Source organism: Monopterus albus, unplaced genomic scaffold (assembly GCF_001952655.1).
Source record: "Monopterus albus unplaced genomic scaffold, M_albus_1.0 scaffold17.1, whole genome shotgun sequence".
NCBI classification, from domain to species: Eukaryota; Metazoa; Chordata; class Actinopteri; order Synbranchiformes; family Synbranchidae; genus Monopterus; species Monopterus albus.
This window is the reverse complement of record NW_018127897.1, coordinates 1,754,360-1,774,232: the sequence shown is the minus strand read 5'-3', so window position 1 is coordinate 1,774,232 and position 19,873 is coordinate 1,754,360. Positions and strand designations below refer to the sequence as shown.

Sequence of the window (19,873 nt, the reverse complement as noted above, 5' to 3'; positions counted from 1 at the left end):
GGGGCCTGGTGCCTTTGTGATCTTTTGTTTTTTAAAGAGGCCATGCACATCCTTTTCACAGATCGTTAGAGGTGGGGGGCAGGGGGAAGGATCGTGATTGTCGGGGAGCAGCTGCTGGGTCTGAGGTGGGGAGGGTGAGGGGGAGGGGGAGTGTTGATTTTCAAACCTGCATGACTAAATGTATTATGACCTTAGGCTTATACTGGTTTAATAGATTTGTAGGAGTATGGGATAAAACGTTGATTTGACAGTCCTCAATTAAAACAGTAATTTTCAATCAGTATAATAAATGTCCACAGTACTATTTTAGCCATGGTTCTTCTTTTTCTTCCCAGGCAATGAGATGTGGATCTACAAAGCAGATGAGTTGGAGAGAGGTTACCCCAAGAGGCTCTCCAGCCTTGACCTCCCCAGTGACGTGCAGAAAATCGACGCTGCATTCAACTTTAGAAAGAACGGGAAGACTTACCTATTTGCTGATGACAAGTTCTGGAGGTGAGGAGCTTAGGCAACCACTTGTGAGCCTAAAACCCTCTGCACATCCTAAGTCATGCTATTGACATCATCACCTTTTATTGTAGTACAGGGGTGTATCTGGATCTAGTTAGTGTTTGGTGTTACCTAAACTGTGCTATAAACCACAACAGCTCTATTAGCCCATGCACAACATGAGAGTTTGTAGTGTTGTCAGCTAACTGTTTTATCTCCATGGAAAAGTGTTTTTGTGTATGCGAGAGAAGACTGAAGCACTGATTAAAGGATGTTCTGTTACTGTTATGTGTGCACAGATATGATGAGCATAACAAGCAAATGGATCCTGGCTTCCCCAAACTTATTGCTGATTCCTGGAATGGCATCCCAGATGGCATAGACTCTGCCTTCAGTCTTAATGGAATTGGTAAGAAAAATAAAAGAATAGCTTATCTGTGTGTATTAAGAGGTCCATTAGGATTTGGAAAAAGAAGCAGGGCCCAGCAACAGGAGCTAACAGGAGGAAAATAAATAGCAGGAGAAAATTACAGGACCATAAATGTGGTTTTGCAGCATGGTCCTTTGCCATTTCACTTAAATTTTCTAAGCAGCTTTTGGTTTCAAGCCAAATCAACTCTGGGAGAATGTACTTAGACACAGCAGTGCTTTGAGCTACATGTCAACATGCTCACAATGATGACAAAGAAAGTATAATCTTTGCCATTTTCACCATTTTAGTTTAGCTTGTTACCATGCTAATATTTGATAATTAGCACTAAGTAAAAAGTACAGCTGAGGGTGATGGGAATGTCATCAGTTTTACAGGTTTTTGGCTGTAAACCAAAGTATTGGTCTAGTTCAAATCTGAACTTATTGTGGATACTACATGAAATGCCAGAAGAGCACCAAAGTTATTTAAATTCATCCTGAGGGGGATTGTGTTTATATAGCAAATTTTGTGCTATATGAGAAGTCAGAGGATAACCAAAGTCCATAAGATTCTGGTTTGGCAGCCAAGACATGTTTCACTGAAAAACAAAACATGCCAACCTTGTTATGGTGTTAAATTCAAAATCAGAGAATTATCAGTGTCATGCAGGAATGTTTGTCTGTACAAAATTCATGGCTATACATCCAATAGTTCAGTGTAGATAATTCAGTCTTGACCAAATGGTGGATCGAGCCATGTCACTAAAGTGGATTAAAATTAAGCACAGACTGCATCACTGTAAAAATATGAAAACTACAAACTAACCTTTTTTCAACTTGAATAAATGCTACACCAATGAACCAGTCACCACAAGCGTTGTCAAGAACTGTACAGAAATAAACCAACAATGATCACGGTCTGGTTGCAAATCAAAGAACAGAGACAACATAGCAAAAGGCATCCTGGACCTACCCTTTGTTTGAGTTTCAAAGAAGAGCTGAGAGAAAGGGCTTTTATGTGTTGTTTTGACTGTAACATGACTGGTGCTACTTCACTGTCCACAGATTGGCAGTTCCTTTGGTGAGATTGCAGGTAAACCCAGCCAGCTCTATTACAGGAGCACATCTGGCAGTGCACCTCTGTCAATAAAACTCATATACCAGAATTCAGTAGGCAGTGATGATGAGCAACTTAGACTGACTACACAGAGAAAATAAGGAAGTCTCACAGACCAAAGGGAGTGGTTCTGCTATTAGGGAGTCATCTGTGGTTTGATGTTGATAAAAGACAGGCAGTGGGAGAACTGCTGCATTTTGTTCTCACAATCTTTATTTTCCATGCGAGTGAATAACATAGAATTGTTTGTGTTAGCATCACTTGCTGGTAAAGTTCCTTGGAGACAGTCAATGTCAGCCATGTATCCCTGGGGATAGGATGCAGAATTTGGTCTATGGCAAGCAGGGATTTTTCCACCACTGCTCTCTGAACATACACACAGTACTGTAAGCATCAAGTAGCCCCTTTTCCACAGTGAACAAACTGCTTTATATAAAGCAAGTCTGTGTCCCTCCACAGAGGTGCCTCTGTGTTCTTCCTGTTTAGCTTAATTCAGAGAGAGAGAGAGAGAGAGAGAGAGAGAGAAACGTGACTTTGATTTCAGCAGAGCTTGACTCTTTTAATCCTTGTCATTTTTTCCTGTTATTATGGAAGTTGTTAATTACAACTTAAGTAAAGTTAAACAGAGTGTGTAATGTTCTTATCTTTGACAGATTACAGCTACTTCTTCAAAGGAAAGCACTATTTCAAACTGGAAGACAGCAGCTTGAAGATTGTCAAGCTGGGTGAAATCAAAGAGGACTGGCTCGGTTGTTGAACATTTGCAAAATGTCTCACGACTGGCTAATTCTCTAATGACGTCTGGCCTCATTAGGACATTGTAACCAACTCGGGGTCACTGCAGCGCACACTTATGATGGTTTTTATCCTGGCAACTCTGCACACTCTGAGGGAGACATGTCCCTTCCAGCCTGTATAACCCGACTCCAGCTTTGTAGAAAGGCACCTCAGCACCTTCTACACAGGCTAAACATAGGCAACTGGATATTTGCTATATTACTGTGTGATTTTGACATTGGATTTGTTATGTTAATGCAAATTTATTACACTATGTACCCCTTGTTTTATTGTTGTTTTTGTAGTTTTTGTTTGTTTTTTAACACAGACATCAGGTATGTCCACACTGCATTGAACATAGTGTGCTGTGAGATATTGCCGTTTTATACAAATTTGATACTGAAAGGTTTTTTTATGAGGAGTTCATGTTAGAATCACCTCTATATCCAATGTATGAAGGGCAGTTTTATAAATGTATCAGTTTCAATCAGTTGTTCTTATTGTTGTGCAATACATTTGAAAAAATGTGCACATTGTGTTTGACCGAAAATGGTGCTTTAAAGATTGCTTTTTGCTTAAAGTCCTATATACACAGAATATACGTAAACAAGCTTTATACCAGTGTAACTGTGTCTACGACTGCTTAGGATACAGTAGTATTCACAGGCAAACATTATTCTTCATTTGGTTAGCACTTTTTGATCGGACTATACAAAGGAATAGCACATTATGGAGGCCAAATTATTGTCATGGCAACCCCATGTTGCATTTTCTTTCACTAATGGTACAGAACGATTAAGGGCACAGGTTGCCTCTAAAGGCTGTATAGGTTTGCTGCATGATGGAATCATGACAAGAGTACCACAGTAGTATTTTTAATAATCTTGTGTTGTATTTTCTTTCTTGGATTTCAACAATACAGTTTGTGTTGTTTTGTTTGCTTGTGCACTTTCTTACTGTCATCAATAAAGATGGTCAATATAATATGGATCAGTGATAAACACAAGAGGAGCTTCACATACTTTGCACCATTGATGCAGATCCCACATGGTTCTAACTTGTCATAAGAATTTACTAGATGTAGTTAGGTCCTGGAGCAAAAATATTCGTTTAGTCGTCTTGAACGGTGCAGGATTCAGACCTGTGTGAGGCGTGTTCTGTATTTTGAAAAGAGAAGAGCAAGAAACGAACATCTTCCTTTTGGCACAAATGCCATTTTTCAAGCAATTGTTATAAATCCAGCTACTTTATAAATGACTGGGCAATGAAATCCATAACATTTGTGGCATTTTATAAGATGTATACAAATGTGAATCTTCAAAGCAATTAGTAGTTGTAAAAAAGCAAAGGGATAAAAGGTTACATGTAAAAATTACTCTACGCCTGCTAAATGATATGTTTTTTGAAGAGACATCTCTACAAAGTGCGCAAACAAATGAGATTTTTTATGAAATTCCACCATCTTGTGGCCATTTATGAGAGCTTGTGACAAAAAGTAGCATTAGACCCTGATGTCGCTGTTCACACGCTAGTATGCGTGCATCACTTCTTTTCAGCAAGAATTTATACAGTCTTAATAAGGAGTATTTTCACAAAGCATGTGTGGTCAGAGACTGCACCATGTTCCTGTTTTCTTCCATCTGTTTGTAAAAGCATATTTATTAAATAGATGCCCAGTAGGATCGCAGCATCCTTTAGACATGCAGAATGAGGGTTCAGTGATTTCTTTTGAAACTGAGAGGCTATAGAAACACACTGGCCGGACTCGACCTTGCTGCAACCACCGCGGAGGTGGAGCCTGAAGCGCCTGTCCGATTCCGCTTTCGCTGCTCTGGGTGCGCGCTCGTCCGTGTGACTGTGTGACATGGGAAATGGAGAGGAAGGCCACTGTTGAGGAAGTGAAATGATAACACAACGGCGCCTAGATTACGACGTTTGCCTGTTTTCGCTTTCTGGACAGCAATGTCGTCTCAACGAGTATTCGCCCTGCCGAGGCAACAGTCTCTGCTCCTGCCCGCAGTCATCAACCCGTTTGTGCAAGACACTAAACTGACCAAAGCTGATAGAATAAAAGTGAGTATGGTATTTAAGTTCAGTGGTCTTGCAGAGGCAGGCTTTTGATAATAATGTCATCTTTTATGGCAACACGACGTTCGCTGCAGTGTCTCATTTGATGTGTGAGGTTACACACAGACTAGTGCGTAACCAGGGCCTATTTAATCTTCTTGAACAGGGCTTTGGCAGATCGGCTTGTGAAGCCTCGTTATATGCAGCACGAACAACTAGAGCTGTAGGGAGCTTTTCTAGAAAGCCTTTCAGTGATGGGGATTTTCAGAGTTGTGCACATTTCTGCTCTGTGTGTCGACTCTGACAGCAGTCTTCCCTTTATGCTGCTGTATAGGCCTACTCTGTTTGATGCTGTTTGCATGCGCTCTCTCTACAGTGCGTCCTTCTGGGAATCTTTCTGGTCCCTCTACGCGCCATCCTGGCGTCTCTGGTTCTCATGGTGACATGGACGGTGGCCTTCATAATAACCTTCAACCATCCCCTTAAAGGAGCCGTGGAGCCAATGACAGGGTGGAGAAGGTAACACACAGCATCCCACTGCATCTCAGCCTCCTACTGAGCTGCCCATGCTCACCCTTCAGACTGCCATCAGTGTCCATGGGCTTTTGGATCAACTTAGTTAATCACTTACAAAATTTAAATCACTTAAAAGCCTGATAAGCACAAAGTGAGTATCCTGCCCTGCCTTTCTGACATCAGTTTTATTTACATGTATATTAAATGTCAATTTAACTTGCTTGGATAAACTGAATGGGGGTTAATGCATGTACAAGTGACCAGAGTCTCAGAAACCCACTTGGACATTCTTTTTTTATTTTCTACCAGTACAGTGCTACACAAACAGTGTGCATTCATTCAACAACTAAATGTGACCATTATTCTTTCATGATATAAGCCTGCTAACATTAACCTACAAAGAGGGAGTGTTCTTTGTCGAAGGTGAGCCATCTGTTTCAGTAACATGTAAACATACTGGTGGTATGGTGAAGGGATACACTGAGATTTATTGGTTTCACTGTAGTAAAGTAGAGAATTTTACTAGATCAAGGAGAAGCAGAGTCGGTGTGTTCATAGACTGGACAGTAAAACACCACAAAGGCAGTGTATTCTCAGAATAACAGTTCCTGACAGGACTTGCACAATCTGCACCACTAGATCATATCTGCACCACAAGCATTACTAAGCTCAGTTCCCATCAGTCCTCAGAAAAGACATGTCTGTGCAGATTCTCAGTCATCCAGGTCATAGGAAACTGAAAAAACCTTAGAAAAAATCAACTGGACTTAGATTTCTAGATCGAAGACGTTGGGGTGACAGTGTTATCCCCTCTTGTTTCACTAACACTGTCATCCCTTATGTGGCGGGTTTATCAGAGAAGTTAAAAAGGATATTTCACAACCACAATATCCCAGTTAACTTTAAATTAATTAAATTTATTTTTATTTATTCTTTCAAACATGTAACAACAGTCAGTATGTAATCACACATAATTCCAGACATGTCCACAAAAATATTTTCAATTTGCTTTTACCTAGTACATGCTTGAACGGAGTAGGAAGAAGTCAGACTTATCTAGTCCTACCCCCTAACATCATCTTGTCATCATTGGTTTGCAAGCAGTATTACTACATGGATACATATTCTACATCCACATTCCCATCTGATTAATCATTAAGCCTTTTAACCAGACCAACCAACCTTGCGAAAGTATTCGGCCCCCTTGGGCAGAGACTGGTCCACCCAAAGGACAAAACACCCAGACATAAACAGAGTGATGTGGTGTATGCCATTAAGTGTAGTCAGGAGTGTAACGACTTGTACATTGGTGAAACTAAGCAGCCTCTTCACAAACGCATGGCCCAACACAGGAGGGCCAACTCCAGTGGACCAGAGTCAGCAGTCCACCTCCACCTGAAGGACAAAGGACATTCTTTTGAAGACAGTGAAGCCCAGATCCTCTCCAGAGAACATTGATGGTTTGAGAGAGGAGTTAAGGAAGCTATTTTTGTAAAAATAGAACACCCCTCACTAAATAGGGGTGGTGGACTAAGACACAACTTGTCATCCATCTACATTTTGAGATCTCTGCCCAAACATACCCACCAGGACAATAGGCATCGGCCCACAGGGGAGGATTCAGACAGGTAAAAACTCTCACCGATACTGGGCTGTAACGACTCAGTCGATAGGGGACATTGTTGGCCATCAAAGGACTGAAACACCACCGAGGGGGATAAATATTACCGACTCAACGCCAGTCGGGCAGAACTGAAGAAGCCTCTTGGATGAGAGGTGAAACGTCTTCGACCTAGAAATCTAGTCCAGTTGATTTTTTCTAAGGTTTTTTTCAGCTCAGAAAAGATAATATTATAAGGGTCTTAAGGGAAACTGACAGAAACAGGAGGAAACGTACCTTGTCAAACACAGTTCACCCGTTTACTGCTTTGCTGTCAACAACCTCATATTACCAATATGCCTGGAACACCAAAGCTTATGTTATACTATGAAAGATCAGTAGGTGATAGCATTCCACAATTTAAATTAGTATTTGTTTACTAGAATTAATTACTTCAAACTCCATTAAGTACTATTTGTCATGTAATCACAAATGACATCTCTTAGACCAAACCAGGGTTACTCAACTCTCTCAACTCAACTCAACTTTATTTATATAGCACTTTACCACAGCACAGCTGACCAAAGTGCTTAACATACCATACAAATCTAAAATCATCACATAAAAAACTATAAACTATAAAACAAACACTAACACTACAGACAGAGTCTCATTCCTGGCCAAATGCCAATGAATACAAGTATGTCTTCAAATAAGACAAGCAAGTTCTGACAGGCATTGAAAAATAAAGCTGTGCCTACTGCACATTTAATTTTATCAACTGATAGTATATCAAGGTGTTGCTGATGCATGTGTTTGTGTTAGAAGCTTTTTATTCCCAAAACTGCATTACCACTGCCCCACTGAGCAGAAAGATTAATGCAGCTTTAAATATTCATATGTCTGTATAGTTGGACAAAAGTTTTAAAAGTTGCACAAAGGCATTTATCATTTTGTCACTACATCCAATTCTGTGTTCTGACTTCCTACTTCCTAGAATATGAGGAAGTAAGTGGTGCAAAGGAAAACTCTTTGCAATTTTAGGGTTACAGGAAAAGTACAACATTGTGCAACTCTTCCTGTTACTAAAACACTTGAAGTCCGCCCCTTTACTGGCCCCAGTCACATAAGAGCCCTGGAGGTGATTATAATTAAAACAATTAAAGAAAAATGCTGAACATATAGTATATATTTCTCACCTACTTCAAAAATGAACAGATTAGAGGAGCAGTCTGAAGGTTTACATTTGGATGTTATGGTTTTGAGCTACACATATATTTTTTAATGTCCCTGTCATCTCCAGGTTCATGTGTAGGAGGGTGATGGCTGCCTTAGGGAGGACTTACTACTTCTGCTTGGGCTTCAGAGTGGTGGTTAAGGGCAAGCAGGTTAGCAGCAGTGAGGCCCCCATCCTGGCTGTGGCCCCCCACTCCACATTTTTTGATGGAATTGTGTGTATTGTCGCAGGCCTGCCCTCCACTGTCTCTCGTGTTGAGAACCTGGCTACACCCATCTTTGGCAGTGAGACCCTTTTCATTTGCTTGGTTGCTTCAGTAGAAGGAAGTAGGTGTGTAGTATGTGTTTGTGGAGGCTTGGTCTCGCAGCCTCAAGTGTGTGTGTGTGTTCTTACTTACTGTAAGATGCGCAACACCACAGTCATTATCTTGTGCTGAAATCTCACTCATATGCATGTGTGCATGTGTTTTGCTCTTACTACAGGGCTTGTGCGCTGTCTTCAGCCTGTGCTGGTGTCCAGAAAGGACCCAGACTCCAGGAAGAATACTATCCAAGAGATAGACAGCAGAGCCAAGTCAGGAGGCCGCTGGCCACAGGTCTGTCACAACACACCAAAGAAACATCCCCAAGCACAAAGAATGTAACGTTGTGTCAGTGTAGATTATCGGTGGTGAGAAAACTTTGAGTCTATGAATGAACCCTTCCTATCTTCCTTTGAGGAACATTGTTTTTAAACATGTAAATAATTTTCTTACCCATATGTTGGCAAACTGGCAGTCCTCAGCCCATCTTTGCTCCTAAGGGGCTCGGCTTTTCCTGGATGCTACCTTTGTACCAAGTCATGATGCAGCCACCTGTTGACATCACCTGTTTCAAATGGAACCATCATTTCATTGTTTTACCTCATTACTGGTCCTGAAATGCTACTGTCCCAACTTTTCTTAGAATGTGTTACAGCATTAGAATTGAAGTGAGTGTTTATTTGGAACAAAGAATAAAATTGATGAGGTATCACATCAAATAATGTATTGTATGTAACACAGGAGACAGATGATTTACACATCACTATTTTCAGTTTTAATTTTGATTTTACATGCTGTTCCTACTTTTTTTCTGATTTGGTGTACAAGTACAGTTTTTTCAGAAACTTACTTTTATGCAGGTACCACTAGAATCATATTGCTTGCTTGATAATCCTTTATTAATGATGCTTTGTTCTATAGGTTTTGATATTTCCAGAGGGAACATGTACAAATCGTTCATGTCTTATCACATTCAAGCAAGGTAAGATATAAAATGCAAATTTAATGTCATGTAAGGTAAACTGTAGTCTTTTGCCTTTTGTCTTTTAAAGACAAGAAAATAGCAACAGACAAAAGACAAACTATATTAAAAGCTATTTGTTAACACTTTCATCAGCTAATTATAGCACATCTAGCATTTCCACTTCACATAAATCTATTCCACTGAGCAGAACGACTACACAGAAAGAACACTTGATGCTACACTGCTCCATTCATTCATTGTACGTTGTGGTTCACGCACTCACATTACGTCCACCGGTGCCCGTAAAACTGGTTTTGTGTGAACAGGGTGGTTGGGGATGTCGGTTTCAAAAGTCATACAACTATTTTGTTATTTTGTAATGAGAATTAACAGTTGTCATGCTGTTTTATTTTATACTCTGTTCTCTCCCCACCTTTAGGGGCCTTTATTCCAGGGGTCCCTGTGCAGCCTGTGCTTATGAGATATCCCAACAAACTAGTGAGTGTTTGTATTTCTCATACAACATTAATATATTTCACCTCACATCTTGAGAGCCTAATAAACTGGCACTGTGCTCTACTAGTTTACACAGAAGATAAATATGTAAAGCCAAAAGTGATTCATACATCCTGCCAAGATATACACACTTGTCAACCACAAGTTTACTTCCATCCAAACAAAATACATAGTAAGACATTCCCAAGCATCCTGGAGGTACGGTTATCATCCTCTTCCATTTTCCATTTCAGTTCATTAGTTTTGCTGACTGAACTGTCAACAAGTATTTGAGTGCAATCAACCACAGAAACAGACTGATAGCAACTCTAAAAGCTCAGCTGTCTCACACACCTACCAGCTCCTGCAGTGTATATGCCATCCTATTCAAGTGTTAATGTTTTACGAAGATGTGTCTTCCTCTCTCTTTGTTCTCCAGGATACAGTGACTTGGACTTGGCAGGGTTTTAGCTCGTAAGTATGCTTTATACATACACATATATAGAGCTGTGCATATGGAGAGGTTTCTCATAGTTTTACCTATAGTGTGCATGTTTGGTGAAGCTGGTATCTGCTGTGACAGTCTGATAAATGAATACTATTATAGTATATCACAGTAACAGTACCATTATTGCCTTGGTTTGCAACAGCTGCTGGTATTAATGAATCAACATGTGTAACTGACTGCCCTGCTTGTATTACTTGCAGGAGGATACTGCTGCTTCTAACACTGTGCCAGCTGTACACTACGGTAGAGATAGAGGTATAGGCATCCACCATGTGTGCACCCTAATGTAACGGATAATATACAGGGTGGATAATATACGGAAAAGTAGCCCGGCTGCAATATGCTCTCAAATACACAGGCTACTTTTCCGTGGCCCACCCTGTACTACAAAGTGTTTTTGTTCTTCTATAGTAGATTTTAAATGTTATTCATTGTTATTTCAGATTATTCTTCACTGTGTATCTTGATGTAAATTCCTGTGGTTGCACAGTGTTTGTCAGCCCATTTGATATGTTTTTAAATTAGTGCAGCTTTACTAATGATATTAGTGCCACTATCTGCTTTTGAGTTAAACTAAAGACAGCTAAGTATGTTAACTTAATTTGCTGGAATAGAAATGGGTTTATGCTGTACTCACAGGTACTATGAGATATTATGCCTAAGGGCAAGATGTGTTTTTTTTTTTTTTTTTTTTTTTTTGCTTTTTTTGCAGGGGGGGATTTGGTTTCCATACAAAGGTGTAGATTTACTTTCAGCTTGACCTTCTGTGGGGCCTCTTTCACTTGTTTGTTCTGTTTTCCAGTTCTTGCCGCCGCATATTCCCACAGAGGAAGAGAAGAAAAGCCCGGCTCTGTTTGCCTGCAGAGTGCGAGCCACTATGGCCAAGTTAGTGTTCATCAGTCATAAGCACATTTTTAATTGATGGGCCACACAGTAGAACAAAGTGCAAGAGAAAATCAACAGTACAGGCATGTTTATACAAGTACACTAATAAACACCATGTTAAACACATATGGAGTACATGTCAGTTTATGTGAAAATCAATGAGTGCTGAGAGAATGCTGTTGAATAGGATGGCCACAGTTTAAATGAAGCTGTACAATAAGTTTGGCTATTTTATTCCACTGATCAGTCTGAGCTTGCATACCTTCCTTTTCAAGTATCTCAGACTTTTGAGTTGACTATTCTGTAAACAAGCTGTTTGGCTGCAGGGCTTTGGGTGTTCCTGTGACAGACCACACATATGAAGACTGCCGTCTGATGATCTCAGCTGGCGAGATGATGCTACCCATGGAGGCTGGCCTGGTTGAGTTTACCAAAATTAGCCGCAAACTCAAGTAAGAATATCTCACTTCAGTACAAAATTGTCATCGACAGCTGCTGACAAAAATAGTTTGAACTTTTTTTTTCTTTAATTGTTGAATATGACTTCCTCCTTGTCACTCAGTCTGAAGTGGGACAGTGTGAGAAAAGAGCTGGAGGGTTTTGCAACCATGGCCAGTTCCTGTAAGGGAGGACGGATCTCCATTGAGGAGTTTGCCAAATTCCTGAAGCTACCTGTAAACCCAGCCCTGGAGGAGCTGTTTGCACTCTTTGACAGGGTAAGATAAATTTTGATAAAACAAATTTGTTTTTCAGTTATTCATTAATAAATGAAGTTCCTTTTGTGGACTCACAGCCTAGAGGTTAGAATTAGTCTACAATGAGAAATTGGCCCCAACACATCCTGCAGGAAATGCATCATAAATATAATAGTTGACAATGCAATGTTAATATTCTTTTTAGAGAATGATTTTCATTCTAGAAAACTGCACATCATGTCTGTCAGTGAAAGTAAAATTGCGGGCACCTGACGGTGTGGATTCAGCCTGAACCCACACCTAAACAGGAAACTGTGATCAAAACAGTTTGGCATCATACCTTGGTTGGATGTTTTAGTGGGAAGAGAGGGTAAAAGCTTAAAAAACAGCTTGTGACATGCAGTTTAATGAGTAAAAAGAAACCTATTTGTATTGAAAATGTTTGTGTCATACACTTTCAGTAAGAGAGAGTCACCATTTATAGAAACGACTCATGCTTTTGTCTCATATTATCTTTAAATACCTTATACATTCTTTGACAGTCAAAACTGTTAATACTAGGTAAATGTCTGTTTATAAACCATAAAGGGCACAGTACTACCCATTATAAAAAGCTGTGCCTTTACAAACTCAAGTATATTTATGGCTGTGTCTTAGAATGGAGATGGCACCATTGACTTCAGAGAGTATGTTATCGGCGTGACCATCTTGTGTCGACCAGCTAACACCCAAGATGTTCTTCAAATGGCTTTCCAGGTACAGCAGCAATGTTTTGACATAGTCGCATAGCCACTATGGCAAGAAGAGTATTCATAACTATAGCTGCATAAATGCACAGGCATGTGTATGATAGTGTTTGCTCTAATGGGTCACCCAAGCTAGCACTCCACAGAACTGAATTCTTCAAGGCATGCACTCAGCACTGTCACAAATTCGAGTATATAAGTAGAAATATTACAATAGAAATAAGCAAAATGTTAAAAAAGCAGTACATTTTAGCTAAATCATCCAGTCCTATCTTAACTTGATATCACTGCATAGCAGATGGAGCAGCAGTAGTGTGGGAAGACCAGAGGCAGTGTTCAGAGAAGCTTAGATAATGTCAAGAGCATGTAGTCATTCTGCTAGCCATAAGGTCAAATGTGGTTTTGGATAAATGGCTCTGCTGTTTATGTAACATAACTGAAAATTATTTTGGGAGAATCATTTAGCAAATATTAATTATACAATTTAATGCACTTCAAGCTTTTTGCTACCTACCTACATTCACACCTTGAATAGATTTTTCTGAGTCTGCAAACTTGAAAGTAGAAACCAAATTTCTCCCTTGCTGTCCTCTCTCGTGCAGCTGTTTGATATAGATGAGGATGGGAAAATCACACGAGAGGAGTTTACTTCTCTGCTGCGCTCCGCGTTGGGTGTGTCAGATCTCAACATGGCCAAGCTCTTCAAGGAAATTGATGCTGACGGCTCTGGTTTCATCACCTTCAGTGAGTACACTGTGCCTTAAGACACAGAGCTAATGCTGGACTACATTTTGAACTTGTAACCTTCATTTATATTTTCATCAAGTTATTATGGAAATATGTGTTGTCAATACACGTATACAGTACATTGTCATTATTACTTTTACTTCCCATATCCCAAACTGCACTGCATCCTGATGCTTGTCTCCTTGCCTGTGATTCTTCAGGTGAATTTCAAGCCTTTGCCACGACCCACCCAGAATATGCCAAGCTCTTCACCACCTACCTGGAGCTTCAGAGATACCAAGCTATCCAGGAGGGGATGCCAGATGATCTGGAATTGGGTGGTCAGACAAGTTCAGGGGAAAAACAGGAAGACAGTAGCTCTGACAAGAAAGAGGACTGAGGCACAATCCAACTGTAAGCCCTGCTTGACTGCACTGAAAGACAGAACACTCTGTCCTCTGCACTGAGAAGGAAACAGCCGAGTATCCAGCAACTTTTAGCAAATCCAAGTCATTTGCCACAGCAGTGCCATATTATAGATCATGTGCTTGCCTTTTTATAGACATGGTTTTTAGAATACTTCTGTTTTCAATTTTAGTGCCATATATAGATTTGAATGAAAAGCTTGAAGTCACAGCACAAGAAATATCTTATTGCGGCATCTCTGTATAGTATTGTGTGGGTCTTTTTGGTTATGTGTCCATCAGAAAAAACTAAATCAAAAGCTAGTCATGGGATGAAAATAGGTCAGAAATCTCATCAATATTTTCAAAAACCATCTAAACCCTGCAACCCTGTTTTTGGACTTATGTTGTTAGTGACAGTGTATTATGTTATACTTGAGTACTGTCATTGTAAACTGCCTCACCATGTTTTTGACTTTGTACTTTCAATACACCATTTCTTACCCTTGTCTGGACTTAGATGAACGCAACTTGCTGTACCTTGTGGTCTTCTGTAAATTAGTGGAAAGGTTTGCCAAACCATCGACCTTTTAAGACATAAGCAAAGAGTCTTTGTGCTTTCGTGTTGTAATATAATTAGTGTACACTAAGGTTTATTAAGATCTGTCCACTCTTGCAACCTATAGATGTTCTGTATTATAGCTATATCTACCAAGAGCTTACATGCTGTGTATTACACTTTTTTCCAGTGCTCAGGGACACAGATCGTGTAACATAGCTGTATAATTAGCCAGAGGTTTACTTTGCATGTGTATCTATTTCCATTTTTACTGAAGATTGTTGTTGCTGAGACAGCAACAGCATCTAAGCAGCTTTACATTTACTAAAGCAAATAAACCAGTTAAAATAGGGCAATTTGTGAGCAAAAAAGCAACAGTACTTCTTCACAACAGCATATTCCAGCAGTGTATGCTTTACGATGAACTAAGTGGCACTGTTATTTATATATCAGGGTGCATTGCCATTATCTTTTTTGTTAACACTGTAAAGTTTGCCTTCTAAAATAAAACAAAAACATAATTGTATTTCTTGCCTGACTTGTGTTTTTATATTCACCACTGAGGAAACTAATGAATTTTGTAGGATTTATCACAGTATGAGGCATACTAATGAATGGGTTATGGCTGTTCCTCTGGTTCTCTAAACCACCACCAGGTGCCAGCAGTTACCTATTAATTCTTTTATATGTGTTTTTGGTCAGCTTGTAAAAGCAGTTTGAATTTTAAACCTTTTGTTATTTTTTACCTGTCTCTTAAATTGAGATTCAGTGTAGACAACAGTTAAGTTTAAGTTGGAATCAGAATTAAGATATAGCATGTGCTGTTAAATATTGGACAATGCAAAGGTGTTTGTGAACATGTGCTTAATACTCAACCCTCAAGAGCAATGTTGTTTTTTAATATATTTTCTGTGTATACTGACATAGATCTTTTTCATATTTTGCTTTGAATTGAATTACTCATTGTTCAAAATGAAATTTGAAGTTGTTGCAAGTGTTACATTTAATCATGAGTGAACTAAAACAGTATAATGTGAATCATTTCAGTTATTACCTTTATTACTTTCATACCATATTCATGTTCTGTTCAGTCCAGAAAACCTAAACATTATCTTAAAGAAAATTATTGCATTCCTGTGACTTACATGCTAATTGCTAAGTTTGTCTGCATTATAGGACTGTGTATCCTGTGGCTTCAACTGATCTGTTTATGACCCAAATCCAAAGAGGGAAGACAGCTGGATGGTGGTTAGATAGTAGGGATGTAACAATACCAAAAACACATGGAATGACATTGCTACAATAAAAAAATCCATGATATAGTATTTAGTACTGTACTAAAAAATGAATCAGCATTTTTTTGTGTGATTTTCATTTTAACTTTACCTCTTTATTAAATTAAAAGTAGCCAGGAAAACCTCATGTGCAAAAAACTGAAACTAAAATTCAGCCACACAGCAGCTCTAAAAATTAACAGTGGAGCAACCACTACGTCAGTTTGAAATTCTGCATCCTAAACACAGTTGTACAAGAGAAATAACCATACAGTATGTAATATCCTGATAGCCTCATGTCACAGTCCCACGAAGATATCAAGACATTTTTCTAGTGTAAGATTGTGAAATTACAAATATCATTACATCCCTAGATACAGACACAGATAATAGATAATTCATGAAATTCAAATGTAAATCGGTCTGTGTCCAATAAACATTTTCATTCTTTTCCGCAATTTCTTTTTTTCTAACACATTAATCTGTTTGTTGGTCAAAATGATTAAAAATATACACTTAAATATGCCAAAAAAAGGGTGAGCATTCACATGGAAGCTCAGCCTCCAAGTTAAATGATATATGACCCATCATTTGGCCCCAAACAGGGTTGTGCCCAGCCATATATCATAAATCTTCAGGACCACCATTTTCCAAGTCTCACATAACCTAAAAATGCACCTACAATGATTTTATAGACACAATTACACAGACTTTACTGGCTTTTACTGTAAGTGCCAGGATCATGACTCCATTTTGGTGTAATTTGCTTATTTCAACCACTGTTAGGAGAGCAGGTCATCTGTAAGGAGACCATGATGCTGTAGTGTTCTACATAGAGATATGTGAATGTGCTCACACACACACACACACACGCAAAGAATAGGCAGTCTTGCTCTATATGCACAGAGGAGGCTGAAATGAATGATGGAGAGCGGCTTACTTCATTAAAGGCCCACTGTTAGCCAGACTGTGATTACCAGCTGTGATTTCCACCTTCAATTTGTTTTAACCTTTTCAAACGTACAGAGGCTCATTTCATTTTAATCAAAATTGATGAGATGGCGTGGAATCAATTAAGTCACATTGTTGCTGTGCTTACAACAGTGTGACTCCTCTACCGGTGCAGTTGCTGCTCTCCTCTTTGGCCCCATGCCCCTCCATCCTCCCTCTTTCCTCTGCATGGCTGTTGTATATTGCTATTCCCATTTCAGTCCTGCCTGGGGGATGATCCTGTCACAGTAGATTTTGGGGGATATGTGTTGGTAATCTGATTTGGTCTTCTTAGGACCCGAGTGAGTGAACAGCCTCTGTCTGTGGACCTAACCTGGACACAGGCCTCATACACATGGAGAGCTCACTGCACCAGACTAGAAGGAAAGGTCAGAACCGACAGGCCTCAGTGTTAAATTGATGTGACACTACTCTGTGCCTCAATTTAACCAGTTTAATCTATATACATATAGATATATATACATATATAAAACTTTGAGGGTGCTTACCTATTGTATATTGTTAACTGAAAAAAAGTAGGAGGTGATTAGGCTTCAGTAGTGCAAACTTTTAGCAATTTTAGCAATGTTACATAAGAGAAAGAAATCAACAAATACTTTGGGTATATGTTCCTATAGAATAGATCTTCCTGGTTATAGGAACAGAATATCTGGGTGTGCATATACACTACTGTGACCCCTCCCTTGTTCCGCTTAACAAACATGGAGACAGGGCTTCACACAGTGCACATTAACATTAGCCAACAGGTTAGAGGATGTGCATTAGTCACTGGCCTGGACTTCAGACTGAGCTAATGCAGGACAGGATGAGGAAGTGTTTATTATAGTAAAAGGTAGGGGTGTGACAATACACTTAGCTCCTGAGATGAGGTGATACACGAGAACAAGAGGAAACAATAATTTAAAGATATTTTTAAGAAATCTTCAATGTCGAAATATATGACTGGAAAAATAGTCTTTATTCACCTGAAAGCCAAAATGCAAAATAATGCAGGTGCATTTTGGAATGTTTTACCTAATCATCTTGTAGTAAATGCCAGTTTAGTTCTTTGAGTATGAATGATCATATGCAGTAAAAGACAACAATATGCAAGCACTGCAAAAGGTTTTGCCACAAACTGACTGACTGGCTTCTCTCCTGTATTACTTGACATGAGTCTCTTCAGACCTTATAACTGTGCATGAACTATGCATGAGGTTCTAACTTCTAATTGACGCTGTACGTGACCTTCTATGCTATTTCCTCCCTCATCGTACCACACTGACTGTTTCCTCTTCCTGCGGTAATTGTATTAACTTCCTGTTTACTGTGCCTGCATCGTGATGTGCTTGCTAACAGATTAAGCTCACTAATTTCTAGGTTTATCAGAACATCAGATAATTTACTGAGTCACAACATATGCCTGCAGTAGTTTAGCATCTGTGTTACAAAAGTTCTTGCTAATTACCAAATTTAACTTGCTACTTGCGCCTAGCGTAGCTAGCTTGGAGCTTCATTGAGGACAATGGCTTCCCCTTCTTCCTCTTCTTCTTTCGCGGGCTCGGAGTGTCGCATGTTCAGTTATTCCTCTGCCTCCTTTAGTGATAATGGTACTTGTAATAAATGTGCTAGCAGCATTGGAGGCGAGGCTCACCGATTTGGAAGTGTGGCTCCACACCATGGAAAACAGCCCAGCTAGCGAGGCCCATGTAGCCAGTGTGGGTCCTCTTAGACGTAGCACAGCCCAACCTAGCCGCCCCCAGAGCTTCCTGAGCAGCAGGGATCTCAGCGAGGTGACAGCACAACAGTTTGCAAAAGCTGTAGTTTGAAACAAATACTCACGGTGCATCACCTTCCTGTTCATGTTTCAAATTGATTTTCTCCACTCAGCGACACACCCGCTGAATAAATAACTGGTAATTAGTGACTCCATAGTCAGAAATATGAAGACACCACCAGCCATAGTCAAATGTATTCCTGGGGCCAGAGTAGGGAACATTAAATCCTATTTGACGGATAAGCATAAATACAGTAAGATTGTAAGGTTGTTATTCACATCGGCACTAATGACTCCTGTCTTCGCCAGTCAGATGTCACTAAAATTAATGTCAAGACGGTGTGTAACTTCGCCAAAACAATGTCAGACTCCATAGTTTTCTCTGGACCCCTGCCCAATCTGACTGGTGATGACATGTTTAGCCACATGTCATCATTCAGCCGCTGGCTGTCTAGATGGTGACCAGAAAATGATGTGGGCTTCATCGACAACTGGAAAATATTTTGGGGCAAACCTGGTCTGATTAGTAGAGACGGCGTCCATCCCACATTGGATTTCATATCTAGAAATCTGGACAAGTTTACTTTACAACTTAAACTATGACAACCCAGAGCTCTGTCCAGGACGCCACATGTCATCATTCAGCCGCTGGCTGTCTAGATGGTGACCAGAAAATGATGTGGGCTTCATCGACAACTGGAAAATATTTTGGGGCAAACCTGGTCTGATTAGTAGAGACGGCGTCCATCCCACATTGGATTTCATATCTAGAAATCTGGACAAGTTTACTTTACAACTTAAACTATGACAACCCAGAGCTCTGTCCAGGACGCAGGTCACAGTCTTACACACCTCTCTGCTGTCTCTTTGCAGCTGCTACCCACCCAAAACTCCCAGTACCTCATAGAGACTGTCTGCCCCTCAACAACCTAAATTATATAAATCAAAAATCAACTCGAGGAGTTATTTATTAGAACCTAATTAAAATTAAGACGACTCCTCTTATAGTGGAAAGTAATAGGACAATCAAATGTGGACTATTAAATATCAGATCTCTCTCATCCAAATCTCTGTTAGTGAATGATTTGATAAGTGAACATCACATTGACTTATTGTGTCTTACTGAAACATGGTTACAGCAGGAAGAATATGTCAGTCTAAATGAATCCACTCCACTTAGTCACAGTAACTGTCACATCCCTCAAAACACAGGCTGAGGTGGAGGTGTGGCCGCAATCTTTTAATCAACCCTAGACCAAAACATAGTTATAACTCGTTTGAAAGCCTCACTCTGAGTCTCTCACAACCAAACTGGAAAACTCCACAGCCTGTTCT

General features: G+C 39.8%; 3 protein-coding genes across 5 annotated transcripts in view; all 3 read left to right on the top strand.

Annotated features, from left to right (window-relative positions):
* Window positions 1–3,730, top strand: part of mmp2 (matrix metallopeptidase 2) — a 17,775-nt gene extending 14,045 nt beyond the window's left edge. Inside the window, exons 11-13 of the mRNA XM_020592447.1 lie at window positions 336–495; window positions 789–898; window positions 2,671–3,730. Of these exons, the coding sequence (XP_020448103.1) occupies window positions 336–495; window positions 789–898; window positions 2,671–2,774 (374 nt within the window). The 3' untranslated portion in view covers window positions 2,775–3,730. The remainder of the gene's footprint in view (window positions 1–335; window positions 496–788; window positions 899–2,670) is intronic.
* A 653-nt stretch (window positions 3,731–4,383) lies between these two features.
* On the top strand, window positions 4,384–15,023 carry lpcat2 (lysophosphatidylcholine acyltransferase 2). Its single transcript, XM_020592478.1, has 14 exons — window positions 4,384–4,867; window positions 5,238–5,380; window positions 8,281–8,498; window positions 8,697–8,809; window positions 9,437–9,497; window positions 9,919–9,977; window positions 10,414–10,448; window positions 10,683–10,737; window positions 11,285–11,367; window positions 11,694–11,819; window positions 11,930–12,083; window positions 12,720–12,818; window positions 13,411–13,552; window positions 13,756–15,023. The coding sequence occupies exons 1-14, from the start codon at window positions 4,757–4,759 to the stop codon at window positions 13,932–13,934; spliced, it is 1,578 nt and encodes a 525-aa protein (XP_020448134.1). The 5' UTR covers window positions 4,384–4,756; the 3' UTR covers window positions 13,935–15,023.
* A 2,948-nt stretch (window positions 15,024–17,971) lies between these two features.
* The window catches only part of slc6a2 (solute carrier family 6 member 2), a 45,840-nt gene continuing 43,938 nt past the window's right edge, over window positions 17,972–19,873 (top strand). The window contains exon 1 of one of the 3 annotated variants that reach the window (XM_020592471.1): window positions 17,972–18,064. The gene's annotated coding sequence lies outside the window, so the exon portion shown is untranslated. Of the gene's footprint in view, window positions 18,071–19,873 lie in introns of all 3 variants that reach the window. The other 2 variants (XM_020592472.1, XM_020592474.1) reach the window with 2 other exon arrangements.